At 32.4% G+C, this 15,495-nt stretch overlaps 1 protein-coding gene across 4 annotated transcripts in view; it reads right to left on the bottom strand.

Annotated features, from left to right (window-relative positions):
• CSMD3 (CUB and Sushi multiple domains 3) overlaps window positions 1-15,495 on the bottom strand; it is a 619,378-nt gene that overhangs the window by 127,546 nt on the left and 476,337 nt on the right. For all 4 annotated transcript variants that reach the window (XM_051812144.1, XM_051812141.1, XM_051812142.1 and 1 more), the window contains 3 exons: window positions 4,670-4,783; window positions 3,831-3,926; window positions 2,748-2,951 (listed from right to left, as the gene is read on the bottom strand). In XM_051812144.1, coding sequence (XP_051668104.1) covers window positions 2,748-2,951; window positions 3,831-3,926; window positions 4,670-4,783 — 414 coding nt within the window. The remainder of the gene's footprint in view (window positions 1-2,747; window positions 2,952-3,830; window positions 3,927-4,669; window positions 4,784-15,495) is intronic.

The following is a 15,495-nucleotide window of genomic DNA, read 5'->3' as shown; positions in this document are numbered from 1 at the left end:
GAGTTATTCTATTACAGACTGTGGATCTATTTCATCATTAAAGAATTTGCAAAATCCTTGCAAGACTGCATTCATCACATCCATGTCCATGGATTAATGGAAGTGTTATGCATGAAACAGGACAGACACATTAAGTACCATGAAGTTTCTCTTGTTCAGCTTGAATGCATCTTGTCTAGATCATTAGATGCTCTAACAGGCACAAAGGATATTAAAGTTTAATCTGCATACAGATATTCTGTTGGTATTTTAGAAGTTGAAGGAAAAGATTGATGAGATGGTTTATCAAATCCATTAGTAGCTAATGTATCACTTCTGTGCATCACTACTAAATTCTGAAGGGATTTCAGGAGCTGCAGATACAAGAATTTAGAAAATGGAAGAATACAACTTATCTTAATAATAATATTGTAGCCACATTTTGTGTGGCATATAATTGATAGAATCTGTTTGGAACTATACAGATAAATTAAAGGCTAGTGTCATTTAAAGTGTTTAAAAAATTGAACGGACAGAATGATCGAGTCCTGTGTTCAGTTCTGTGCCACTCACTACCAGAAAGACATTGAGATGCTGGAGCAAGTCCAGAGAAGGGTAACAAAGCTGGTGAAGGCTCTAGAGAGCAGGTCCTATGAGGAGGAGCTGAGAGATCCGAGGTTGTTTAGTCTGAAGAAAAGGAGTCTTGGGGAGACTTATCCCTCTCTAAAACTACCAGGAAAGAGGTTGTAGCAAGTTGGGGGTCTGCTTCTTCTCCCATGCAACAAGTGACAGTACGAGAGGAAACGGCCTTAAGCTGTGCCAGGGGAAGTTTAGGTTGAACATCAAGAAGAATTTTTTCATGGAAGGGGTGGCTAAGCATTGGAACAGACCGCCCAGCGAGGTGATGGAGTCACCATCTCAGGAAGTGTTCAAGAAATGAATAGACATGGCACTTAGTGCTTTGATCTAGTTGACATGGTGGTGTTTGGCAAAGGTTAAACTCAATGATCTTGGAGGTCTTTTCTGAGTTTAATGATTCTATGATTCGATGATTTTATGTTTATTAGCTGTAAGGAAATATTGAAATATTCACTAGAATTAAGGTAATTTAATATGGTCATGTCTACCTCTTCAATTATTAAACTGATTTAGTTTAATGCAATTTTCACCTCATATGCATTCTATTACCTCTATTGGCATAGGGATTCTCATATAGAAGGTGGTCTGTAACCCTTCCTAGTCCAACTTGCTTAGAGGCAGATAGCTTTCTCTTCCATAGACTAAATCATGTGTTAAAATATCAGTAATATATTGTGATCAATTGTTCAAAACAATTACTTCAACACTTTGTCAAGTTGTTATATCTGAAAAAACAAATGGAATACATTTCAAGGGGAAAAATAGTACAGTTCTATTGATTAAACTGTAATCCCTGAGAATAAATTAAATACAGCTATATACTTTATCTTCTTATTGATATAGCAATTACGGTTCTCTTCCTGTGGCTGAAACGGTCTCAATAAATAATATTTGTGTATAAAAGCTGTTTAGTCATATTTTATAAATATTACCCCACTGATACTTAACCTTGATCTTTATCAAGATTTTAGTATTTTGTAGGAAATCTTTTACTTTACTGAAAACCACTGACTCTACCACGCACCATCAGCTGAGTGGCACAGAAGATTAAAAATCAACCGAATGAAAATATGTTCTTTATTTTATTTTATTTTATTTTCATCTAATTACCTAAAACTCTGTTTATGTACTTCTTAATGCTGGAGTCAACATAATAATGCCTTTTTTGTAACGGGTTACAATAATTTTTATAAAAAAATTTGTTGTCTATCAAGAAAAGTAAAGTAACTATAACTCATACATATATTTACTGTTTTGGTTGAGAATAGAGTTCTTCAGATGTCTTCATCCTCAAAATTAATAGTTTTCAATGTATTCAATTTGCACAAAATTAATGTATTTTGCAGTTAATTAGTGGAACACATAGTACAAGTGGAAAAGTTTGATGGCATTGCAAAAACGTTTGTGCAAATGATATCCAAATTTGATTAAGTTTTAAACAACAGATTTTTTCCATATTAAAACCCAACCCAAACTCTAATAAAACTTAACATGTAAATATGCCATATTTGCCCTTGACATAAACCTCTGGAAATTATAATTTTATCTCTTTACTGTAGGGATTTTCATTACTATTACTAGATTTCCACTTGGTGTAAATCAGCATATAAATGTCAATGAATGTTTATTAATTTAAGAATTTAATTTTGAGATTTTAATCTTGTATAACTAGAATCAGTTGAAGTATATTTCCTGAAATGTTACTGTTTCTTTCCTGGCAAGTAATGTAATATCAGTGTTACTATTTCCAAATCTTTAATGTAGTAGTTTCTTTCTAATAACTTGAAATGTCTTGCTAGAGATCTACAATATGAGAGCATCTTAGTCTTGCAAGTCAGGGCACTAACTAATATTTCTGAGTCTTGATTAAAGGACAGCCAGGGACTGTCAGTGATGTTAATATAAGAGAAGCTATCATATAATTTATAGCAGCAGTGTATGTTCATGAAACCTGTGAAATGTCACAGCAAGGTTAGAATTGAAAGGAGAATAAAACTTGTCCTTGAATGAAGAAGAAAGTGAATGAAAGTAAGCAAGAATACTGTACAGATGTCAACGAATAAATACATACAAAAATGGTCTACACTTTAGGCTGTAATTAGTTCTATTAAAAGGCTTTAAGAACTCACCAACACATGTAGGGAGTGAATCATTCCATTGTGCCAGTGCATTTGGTACCGTATCACATCTAATTGCTGTTGAGCCATGGAGGATATAGCCTGGATTGCACTCAAAAAGAACCAATGAACCAACTGCAAATTCATTTCCAATCCTTTTTCCAAATCTTGGTTCAGGCACAGAGCTACACTGTGTTGCACTTGTTCTTGGAACAGCTGCAAATATACAAACAATTGTGGATTCTTAATTTTAGATTTGGTGAAGGAATACAGATTTTGAACCACAAACATTCAAAACTACTAGAAGAAACATTCAATGATTTCCTAGTTAAGAACATTTTCATAATCCCCAAATGAATCTTCACAATAGAGATTGCATTCTTTTGATGTCTACTTTACTATTTAGAAGAGCATAGTAAAGATATCCTTGCCAAGATTAGAAGTAATGCATAATATTCACACCAAAACCTTTCTAAAATGACACTGATAAGAAATATTACCAAGAAACACTCAGCTAATACAGGGTTTCAAAATAACATTTTGAGTCAGATAGATATTTATATTTATACATGTGAATTTCTAAATGTGTATTCTGAGTGTCAGATCAGGATTTAAATGTAATGAAAGAATGGAGTTGCAAGTATTGAGATATAACAATTTCTGTATTTGATCTATAAAAAGGCAAATAATATAAATCAAGAAAAGTACCTTAATACAGTAAGATCACTTTTAACCCACAGGTAATAATATTTACAGTTATTCACATTTAAATTGAGAGATAAACCAGTTTGAACACCCAGATGGATCTAAAATTGGTCAATCAGATTAGCAAACAGAAACAGCAGTTTTGTATGTGCCTTCTTAAATTTGGAACTACTCTTATGCTTATTAAGTAGAAAAAACATGTAGAAATACATGTGTTGTGATATAAAAATACTTAGAATATATTAGAATATGATATATGTAGATTATACAATGATATATTGTTAATAGGCTATTGCTTTCCTCTGCATTCTCAGTCTGTTTCTCTCTGATGATTTACAAATGAATGATGATGAACAGAATAAATGTACACATTTTTCTAGGTTGCCTCACCTTGATAAACAAAATGAAATCCTTTAGCTGTTATTGGTCCAACTGAAGTAAATCTAACTGTTATCTGGTTCCCTGAGCTCAGTGGAAGGGATTCACCTACTCAAACAAAGCAAATATAAAGTTATTATAACCACTTTTTACTAAAGATGAGTTCAAAATACCTGTCAACTTCTTTGCAGCTAGAAATAATACTCCTCAAACCCTGTTCTGCCTTAGTAAACTTTGCAAGATATACGCTTTTTCAACACTTTATACTGACAGTATTATGTCATTCTAGAAAAGGAGGGGCTAAACCTCCTCTCAGTTACTAGGAATAGCTGATTTTTTTTTCTTTACCAAAACCAACCAAACATACAAAATCTCAACCAAATAAAAAAAAGCAAAAAACCCAAAATACAAAAAACAAACCCCTAGCTCTCTTAATTGTGTCAATATGCAATTAATTTATATGATTTTATTTTGCTATAAATAGCCACTACTTTCCCTTTAAAATATCTAATATCCATTTCAAACTACTCATTAGATAAAAACCATAAAGACACAGAGTAGCAAATCCCAAATATCCACAATAAAAGCTAAATAGCTAATCAGAAGAAAAAAAATCTAAAAAAAAAAAGAAAAATATATAATTGTAATTAATTTTATTATAGTGTCTAGGCTTTTAGTTCAACATCTGGGTTTCATACATTTGCTTGAGTTGAATCTAAGCAAATACAACAAGCATATTTATTTATTTTTTTTTTAATACATATCTTTCTAGGTTAAAAAAAACCAACAACAAGTAAACAAAAAAACAAACAACAAAAACTCACTTAAATGACAGTTCTATTAAAGGATACCTGAATGAGATCCTGAGAGAGAGGATAACAAAGATGACTGTAGAGTTGGGCCATCATATACTTCAACCACATCATGGAGTGACGTCTGGAAAAACACAAACTGGCCAAAAACAACTGACCAAATAGAAAGGAAAAGAAGCAAGAGGCACCAATAGCCAAGAAAAAAACCAAAACCAAACACAGGGAACAGATTGAGAAAGGGAAAAAAAAAACAGAGACCAAAATATACATTAATATATTGTTTTAAAAAATATTAAATCAGCAATACTTGTGCTGAATATTAGTTATTTTCCATACCATTACAGCAGTAAAAGGATAAAACTATATATAAAAGAGACAATGGAGGTACACAAGCCATACATGTACATATAATTGTTAAAAGATTCTAATAATAAGGGAACAAAACGATTTTGCTCCTGTTGAATATATATTCACATTCTGTGCTCTCCTCCATCCAACACATCTAAATTCTCAGTGCAATGTTCTTTATAATCCAGGTATGTTATTATATATTGTGCATTTTTAATTACTTTGTTGATAAGCCTATGTAATTTTTACTTACCCTAGAAAGTTTAATTTTTCTTAAGAATATTAACATTCAATGCGTTTTTACCTTTGTGAAATAAATGAGTAACTGATTCAAGGTAACAAACACTTTTCAGAACATATCTACTGGATGACAAAGAATACTATTTTTAAAGTCACAGTAATAAAACAACTCGATTCAAGACTTATTTTTGCACTTAAGTTCAACAGTTTGTGCAGCACATTCACATCACAGGTGTTTTCACTTTCAATATAAGTAAACAGTGAAAATAAAAGGAATTTCTTGGGTTAGTTCTGACCCCAGTACCTCGAAAACATTCATATCTCCATCACTGGCAATGGAGGGGAAAATTTTTTTAAGGACTATACATGTCTAAAGGTGGAAGTAGTGAGATAGTTTAGGTACAGGAACACCTATAAAGAGGAAGAATCAGTTCTGGTTCATTATCCCGGTTAGACATTTTGGGATAAATATTTCAATGCCTTGCTACTAGATTATATTTGTTTGCAAAACTTCTACAATGTCTTCCTCTGGTATATTTAACTATAAAAGATGAAGCTATCAATTACAATTCTTTCAATTTATACACCCTTAAACCTTTAAAAACAGTATATTAAAACTGCATTGCCTTCAAATTGCTGACTTTTCATTTTGGTTTTTTTTTTCCACTAATTTTTTTAAAAAGGCAGTTCCAATTTCCAAACTCATCATCTTATTACATACTCTTTTCAATTTTTAAAAGAAAACCAAGAAAACCTCTTTTTGAAGAAAAAGACTGGACATTACAATTGTGAAAGGTTCCAACAAAAGTGTTTCCGAGACAATTTGGAAGATTTTTGTGCATTTTTAACAGGAATCAAAAGTGAGATATCAAATTATATTCCTTATTTTTTTCTCCAATCTCCAGAAAATTAATAATTGATTTTTTAATAGCTCTGCTTGTTTTCAAAATAATATTTAGCTGGATTCAAGTCTTCTCCTTGGTGTTGCTAAAGATAACTAACAAAATTTTTAATCCAGCCAAGCATTTCTCTCAGATTTTTACTTGTATCAAATCTTATTTTCATACTCAATGAATTCCATTTTGCCATTGAACCAAGTAAAGTTCCTTGAGGCTTCCATTGTTGTTTCCCATTTTGAATCAAGTTTCAAACTATGTACAGAAAATTCAGGCAAGCGCTGAGGTACACATAACAAGCACATGTGACTGTTATCAAGGGTTGTATCCTGGGAAAACTGTAAAAATAAAATTGATAAGCTATATTTGTATTTTAATGAATTATTATAAAATATTTACACGGCAATTATACCATATAGTGAGTCAAATTCAAAGGCTATGTTTGATAAGTATTTCAAGACTGTTTTTGCTTCCAGTTTTACCTTGCAGCTTTTACTATCTAAAAGTATAACACTGAAGAAAGTGAATTAACACGTTACTTAAAACTATGGTAACTGTTTTTTCAATATCAGTTGTGTATTTCTTGATAAAATAGAGAAAAAAATATGAGAAAGTAACCAAAAGTTTTCATTGACTTAAGGTAAAATATATTTAGAAGAAATTTGAGATGATTAGTGTGGCTGAGACATCAAAAGAACTGACAAATAGGACCTAGTGGCAGGATGTGTTTAATATGAAATAGCCGAAAGCTCAAGTTAGGGTTTTCGAGCCCACAGTTTTATGATCAATATAAGTTTAAGTGAATCAAGCTGCTGCTTCAAGTCAAGCAGGAATACAGTCTAGCCAGTAGGGGAGACAGAATTTAGATTCTGTTCCTTCCTCTTTCTGTGCCAGGATACTGACTATATTAATTAAACTGTGGAATACTGTAATGTGTAGCGACCAACACCTTACTAGCTCAGATTACATCACAAGAAGAGAAATTCTGATCATTACAGAATCACAGAATATGCTGAGTTGGAAGGAACGCACAAGGATCATTGGGTCCAACTCCTGGCCTGGCACAGGACTATCCTCAAGAGTCACATCATGTGCCCAAGAGTATTGTTCAAGCACCTCTTGAACTCTGTCAGGTTTGGTGCTGTGACCACTTCCCTGGAAACCTGTTTCAGCACCCAACCACCCGCTGGGTGAAGAACCTCTTTCTAATATCCAGCCTAAACCTGGTGACTACTTTTAATCATCTCGACCATCTCCAATATTTGGAGAAGGTGACCAGGACTATTTGCTCTATCACTTTCCCGGGTACAGAGGTGAGACCAACTGGCTTAGTTGGTCTCACCTCTGTACCCGGGAAAGTGATAGAGCAAATTGCTGTTCTTGAGGATAGGAATGATGTTTGTCTTCTTATAGCCTCAGAAAGCTTCCTCAGCTGTCATGACCTTTCAAAGGTCCTCTCGTGCATCCCATCATGTCCCATGCATTTGTGTTTTTCCAGTTTGTTTAAGTGCTCCCTCACCTAGTCCTCCGTCAAATCATTCTTTCTCTGTAACTTTTCTACTGGACTCAGGGTTCAAGATTGTTTTACTGGTAAAAACTGTAGTTAGGAAGACATCTATTAATTCACTTTTCTCTGCATCCCTTTTCATCAGAGACTCCATCCCATTCAAGAATAGACCCCTATCTTCCCTACTTTTCCTTTTGTTGGTGAGATATCTGTAGAAACCTTTCACGTTTCTTTCCAGTTTCAACTCTAGATGGGTTTCGGCTTTCCTAACCCCACCTTTTTAAGCATTTTTATTTCTCCCAGGACATGGGACCTTGCTTCAACCTCTTAAACACTTTTTTGTTTTTTGTTCACCTATGATTTTTTTCTTTTTTTGCTACCTTTCCCATGTTTGCTTGATATCCAGATCATTGGGATAGACCATTCATGATCTTAAAGTGGTGATCCCTGAAAATTAACTGTATTTCCTGGACTTCTCATCTTTTCAGGGCCTTATATAGTCAGATTCTTCCAAAAGAGGTCCCTGAATTCCTCTCACTTCTGATCCAGTAAGTAATTAAACTCAACTCAAAATTCAGATCTTTACAGATAGAATATAATCCTCATTAACACTGGTACTGATCAAGTAATATATACCTGGGTAAAATATATTTATTTTACATATTAGGCCAGCTATTGTTTCTAAAGAAATACTTTGAATAATTTACATGGATATCAACAGATTTAGATCATAATATAATTCTTCACCTTGAGGTTCCTGTTTTTAGGGATATTTTGTATGCCTAATCATTTATTGAACTCAGAAAGCTCTAGTGTAAAATCAAGTACATTACTGATGTAATTCACTTGCCTTTCAGATAATACCAGAAGAACTAACAAGGATTAAACATTGTTATTACATAAACTGAAATATGCATTTTGTACAAGCCCTCCTGGTGAAGCTCCTGATATTTGTTTCAAGGCTGAATCAGCATTTATAATGACATTTATATTAATAAGTCTTTTCTACTATGTCTAAAATAGGTTTCTTCTAACTGTAAATAAAAATTAAAGGTGTTCAGGTGTCTAACAGTTGTGATATACACATAGGTCTAATTATAGAGCTAGAGGACTTCCTCAGAATTTGAAGTTACTCTGCATAAGCTAACTTCTCACAGTTTCAAACATAATTTCTGTCATCAATATAAATAACCTTTACAAATGAGAGTTTTGTTCACAACAGCATGAAAACTTTATTTCACAGTAAAAAAAAACCCAACATCTGCCTCTACTGATAGCTCCATCAGCTCCACTGATGATACCCTCTCTTTGCTTATGATTTAGCTGTGATTTTTTTTTTCTGTGAAGTTCTATAAAGGAATTAGAATACCATATTTAATTCTTTTTTTGAGAAAAAAAAAGAGAGGAAAAAAATCCACATTTTTGAGAAGCTATACCCTTCTTTAAAAACCAGGGAAAGCGAAATCTCTCATTAGAGAAATGGTCTCTATGGTGATAACAAGTACACACTAAGAAAGAAGAAATGCACACTAAGAAAGAAGAAAATTTCCCACGCATCTTAACTCCCAAGCCTCGAGACCCCATTCACTGTTTTTAGTGGTGGATCATGGTCAGTCAGCTAAATGAAAAACAACAATGGAGAAAATCTATGCTTTAAATAAGCAGGATTCAGGCAAAACTACAGGAAGCAGGAAACTGCTGTGTGACGTTCTCTCTCAATGAGAAAGACTCAGCAAGTCTTTATGGCTGATCATATTGGTGTCATTAATCAAATGATCACCAGATAGGAGAAAGTCTTGTGCCTATTCTCATAAGACAGACACGAATTCTTCATAAAATCAGACACCTGCATTAAGATTTGACTACACTAGTATGATGACAATCACTTTTAACCAGTTATCTTGCAGAGTATTTAAGTATTTAGCTTCATAACAAGCAGCAGATAAGAAAAAATGTATGAAGTTTTATTTTGTGTTTAGGATGAACTCCAATACACTGTGGTGTATTGAACTAGCAATTCAAATGATGGACTGACTCAATATTTTAAAATTAAATTATATTCACGTAGACACCAAATAAACTGGTATTCAACCCCTTCTGCCTGAGAAAAATGACCAGTTAGACTGCAAGATAATTTGAATATATGTTGGGCTTTTTGAAGAGAAATTGTTCAGTAATCCCTGAGAAGGTTTTTGAAGGAAAATACTGAAAGATGACATCCTAAAGAGATGATCTTACAGAATCCATACATGGGAATATTGCTTTTGGTGAGGAAATGTCAATAAATTTTGACCATCTCACATAAAAGAATCAGAAGATCTGATCTGATTTTGTACTGTTCAGTGGAACACTTCAGCTTGACATAACGCTGAGTATGTCTGAGTTAGCAATGTTACTGTCATAATTGAGTTTCTAAATGAAAATAGTAGCGGAGGTGTCATTTTTTTGAATGTTTCTCCTGTTACACTTTCAAACATTTGGTTGTCTGCCAGTTACTGTTAATACATTCAGTTTACTCTGTGTCTGTAACAGTAATCTTTAGTGATATCTGTTAGATTTCTCTGTAATGGCTGACAGTTTTTAGCATATGCTGTAACAGGAAAAATATTAATTGTTGATGAATACAAAGTAGAGTCCCTGCTGATAGTATTCTGTTGGGTAAATCTCATTTCATTTCAAAGCAAATAACAGTTGCCTAGTGCTCCTGAACTTGGAAGAAGTAAAAATTAATTCTAGCAGTATAACTCTCTTGAGTGCACTGCAGACTAGATGTCAAAATAAGGCTAGTGCTGGGTTTATGTATAAACCATTAGAATGGGTATTTTTACTGACAGGAGTAAGGATAGAGAAGTGCGGAGTGACTGAGCAATGAAAACTAATGGAGTTGATATATTAATGTTACAAAAACTAATCAGATATAAAATAAGGAGAAAAAAATTATAAAACTGAAAATGAAAGGATACTAAAGCTGCCAAAAGGTAAAAGGAACACACACACACACACATACATATAACACACATAAATACATATTTATATACATTTTCTATAGCTACCGAACTACAGACAGAATAATAACATGGCCAAAAGAGGGAAAAGAGAGCACTTGTGAAAGGTAGCAAAGAGTACAGAAGAAAAATAAATTAAAAACCAAGATACAAGCATATACACTAAAAAGAAAAAAATGTGACACTACTACCTATATGATGAAGATTATATTTTTTTCTAATAAATGTGGTGTGATGGCAAGCTTTTGAATTCTTTATGGTGTATCTTTTTTTTCCATTTAGATCATAACACCATATTTAAAGAGAAAAAATGTCTCTGTTCCCATGAAATTTGCTTAAGATTTACTTTTGTAATTTTTTTTTTATTTTTGAAAGAATGTCAGTCTCAAAGTTATGCGTGAAATATGTACCTTTCCTCTCATATATTGCCATTGTATTTCTAAACCAGGGAAAGGGGGTTGAAGTGAAAGTACAGTTGAAGTAGGACAGTTTGAGAAAAAATACAGATGGCTATAGGCAATAATTATCTTCTATTTAATGGACTGAGAGTTAGTTAAGGGACCCAGATCATTGACTAGAGTGAGAACTAGAAATTTAATCTGAATAAAAGTTGCACAGAGAGGCCAACTGATAAGTTAGGCAACATATTGTTTGATGTAAAAGTACACTAGTTTCAAAATATCCTACAGAAACACTGTAATGAATAGATGTGCAGACATTTTCCTGTATTATTTCAGTCCTACGTGTAATCTCTCTTAACAGCAGTTTTTGGTGACTAGTAGTGTTTTTTAATTAGGTATTTTTCTGATATATAACACAACACAAATCTATGATAATGCCTCCCAGATCCATCAGTTATTAATGCTATAATCCTAACTAAAAGAAGAATGAGAGAATTCCGTTTCATATCTACTTTGCACAAACTGTGTTTTCTGAGGTTGTTTTACCAAGCCAGTAGGCAAAGCTGCAGGGTTTAGCTGTCTGTGACATCGGATAAATTATTGCTACTCATACTAAGTGACCTTGCAAGATTACTGATCAGGTCCTTATCTAGCATGGGTTTACCTTTCTAAGTATATTGGCCAAAATCACTATGATTTGCTATCAGTTAGAAATCTTTTCTATTTACATGGAGTTACATTACATGACATTTCTATGCAATCATTTAGGACACAAGTTAGATTTTTTATATTAAGGAAATAATACATATGTTAACTATTAAAAAAATATAATTCCAAAATTTCTAAAAAGTGCTTTAGCAAATGATATTTAAAAGAAAATAAAAGTACGTGGTTTAGGAAACCTAGGGGAAAAACAGTAGGCATTAATAGTTTTCTTCATGCAGAGACCTACTCATGGATATGTGTCAGAAATTGTGATTTTCAATTATTCTTAAATTATTTTTAAGAAATGCTAGTAACAGTTACAAAATATTTTGATGGCATTAAGTTATCAAATAAGTAAAAGAAAGAACTGAAAAGTTACAGAAAGACAGTATGGTAATGAATGACTAGTGGCTAAATATTATATGAAATTTATTGTAAAGTACTGCAAATGAGGAAAAAATAAACCTACTTTATGTTCACAATGATGGGCTTTGAATTAGCTATTAACCACCTAGAACTGACATCTTGAGGTTATAACAGGTAATTCCTGTGAAAAATCAGTTCAGTGCTCAGTAGCAACAGAAAGGGAATAAAATATTAGCAATTATCAAGAAAAGAAAAGAAAACAACAAGCAATTATAAGACAAACATAAATATCCAGGGTTCAGGGGACTAGACATTTTGGTCTGCCCTCTGTAAAAACATGAGTGAAATTAGAAAATACATAGAGAAAGATGAGCAGGATAATAACAACTATGTAATGGTCTGTTTTGCATCGTGAGTAGATTTGAATTCTTCATTCTGAAAATTAGATTATGATAGGAATCTATAAAATCATGAGATGTATGGAGAAACCGAATAGGGAATTATTTTTACAGTCCTTTCAAGTATAAAAACTGAAGACCATCAAGTGAAAAAAGACAACAGCACATTTTAAACTGGGAACACCTCTTTATACAAAACATTCTTGCAGAGTGACAGTGCTTGCTACAGGATGTCATAAATGCTAAACTTAAATGGACTGAAAAAGCAATTTTGTAAATTAATTGAAGAACCCATGGAGTACTAAAACCAAAGGTATTACATACAGATCAAAAACTCCTTCAGTTACAGATCAATGGAGACTGAGAAAGTACTTCTGAGAACCATCAGTAAGCATTGTCCTAAGATTGTATTTTACCTGGATTGACACATTTATTGCTGCTGGAAGGACACTGCTGGGCACACACTTGTTTTCTGACTTGGTATTATGATGATTTTTATGGTCTAGGTCTATGGATTCAGAATTTGTATTTATGAAGACTGAAAAGTCTTGATTTAAATACCTTAAGTGATGGAACTGTAGTCTCTATTTAGGCAAATTATTCCATCATTCAGTACCTTTACTGCCCTAATTCTTTCCCCTCTATAAATTCATCATTTGTTTAGGTCTAAATTTTAACCAGTATGCACCTGACTAAATCTTCATTCTTCATGACTTTAATACGAATACTGATTTATTCAGACTTCAGCTGTGGTAATAATTTCAAACAGTGGTTTCTAATGTAGGCAACTATAAGCATTTTTTTTAAGAAATACTATTTTATAAAGGTATCGAGTTTCAAAATGTGAAATTATTTCAGTTTTATTATACATAGCATAGTACATTATTTTATTGAAGCAGAAAGGAGTATGCACTCAACCAAAAAGAATAGAATCAAAGACGTTTATGCTTCACTTTATATTAACTTATTATATATGCACATTACAATCACATATGTTGCAGATAGCATAACATCATTTCATATTTGACTATGCTATTGAGAGGCTTAATTTTCTCAAATAGTATTACAAAATGCAGAAGGCTTTGATCTTAGCAGCTGGCAATTTACAAACATTAAAAATGGATACCTGATCGAAGACATTAAAGTATATTACCTCGAATACATATAATTACACTCTGAACTTGTTTTCTCAGCCAGAAGGTTGAATCTCTTTCAATCACTTTTCTCTTAGCAAGAAATTATCTTTCATTGCAGGTAGATGAGATGACTTCATATGTTTCAGAACTATTAGCTGACAGTTTATTAGAACTGTGAAACTTTAAAATAAATAAAAATTGTCCCTAGCTGCTGATTTGAAATTAACTGTTTTGTAGAGCTTTCTATTTAAGCTCCTGTCTTCAAATCTGCTCTGAGGGGAATAGCAAGGGGGATAAAGTTATATATTCACTTCTCTGAAAGTCCATCGATGAGCAATACAGTAGGTGAGAAAATAAATTTTTGAAAGTATCATTAATTCCATTTTTTATTACTTAAATTAAAGATAAGATTTTAAAGAACATAGCAATTTTTCTACCTTAGTAAATTGCATTAAATTTTACCAAATGATAGAAAAGTGTATCTACCATCTCCATTTAATTTTTATTAGCGTGCAAACCCTGTATCACACTATGATACATCATGGCTAACAACTCAATGGTACATCAGTTGCAAGAAAATGGCAATACTTAAAAGGGGATGTGTGGGACTGTAAAGAGATTCTCAGTGCTTATTTCTGGGTTTCATGCATATTCCTGGTGTAACGTAAAACATAGGATTTGCATTTTACTTCAGGTTTACAAAGTACCTTTTTGTATTTGACTGTTTAAGTGCTACTCCAATCAATTTTCATAGTGTTTCTTTGAGGTTAATGATATTATTCTGTCTTACAAATGAATAAACAGAGATATAGAGAAGTCATTTAATTTAAAGTCTCACATCCTCTGAACGTTAAAGCTCCTTTCCTTCCCAAACCATTTCATGACTCTATGATTCCTTGATAAGTAAGAGACTACATGATTATCTACAAATACAGATGCATGTACAGACTCTGAATCCCTGATGGAAGTGGGACAATCACATAGACAAAAATAGTGGAATGGATTTACCAACACTGCTGAAGAGTCTTCAGCCACCTTCATAAACAGTAACTGGTACATCAAGGGAGGCACTTCTTCATTTAGACTAGGACTGCTTCCACATGATATTTGGCCAAAGAAAGCCATTCTCCAATTTGTCCGTTAGCTAAACTGTTATCAATAATTAACATTAATGCCATAAAGTTTTTTGTTAACATTATTGTATTTTTCTGATATCTATTTATTTTTTTAATTCCTACGAGGAATTCATAATAATACAGTTGAGGAAAAATGTAGTAGACTCAGTTTTATCACTGAGTATAGAATTTACCACTTTTAGTAGGGTGCTGATAATATTAGTCTAATACTTAAGTGGCCTTATTTTGAAAATTAAAGTTAAAAATGGATGAAATGAGATTAGAACAAGTCTTCATGTTAAATACAAACCTTTTTAATTTATTGGTTTTTTTTAATTTTAAATTTTAAAATTTATCATTTTAAAAAAAAGTTAATACAATTATCTTTGGAGGTATAATGGTCACAAAATAACTATCAAGTACATTATGAACATGACACACTGCTAAATTTAAAAATCAAATAAATAGTTCTATCTAGGGGGTTTTTTATATTAGAAGTAATATTTAAGCATGAGAAAATTTTTAATTATCTTACTCTTATTCAGGTTAATATCTAATTAGATGGATGAAACTATAAAGTACTATTCATAACTGCAGAAACCAAGAAAAATAAAATCAATAATTATACAAAATGTTACATTATAAAATTTTATTATCTTTCTTCTTCTAAATACAAGACATTACTGTTAAGATGTGCAAGTACTCAGAACACTCTGAAAGGGAAAAGACAATGAGGTGACATGCTTCT

Source organism: Manacus candei, unplaced genomic scaffold (assembly GCF_025592945.1).
Source record: "Manacus candei isolate 608988 ecotype Guabito, Panama unplaced genomic scaffold, ASM2559294v1 h1tg000085l, whole genome shotgun sequence".
NCBI lineage: Eukaryota > Metazoa > Chordata > Aves > Passeriformes > Pipridae > Manacus > Manacus candei.
This window is presented reverse-complemented; position numbering and strand designations above follow the sequence as displayed.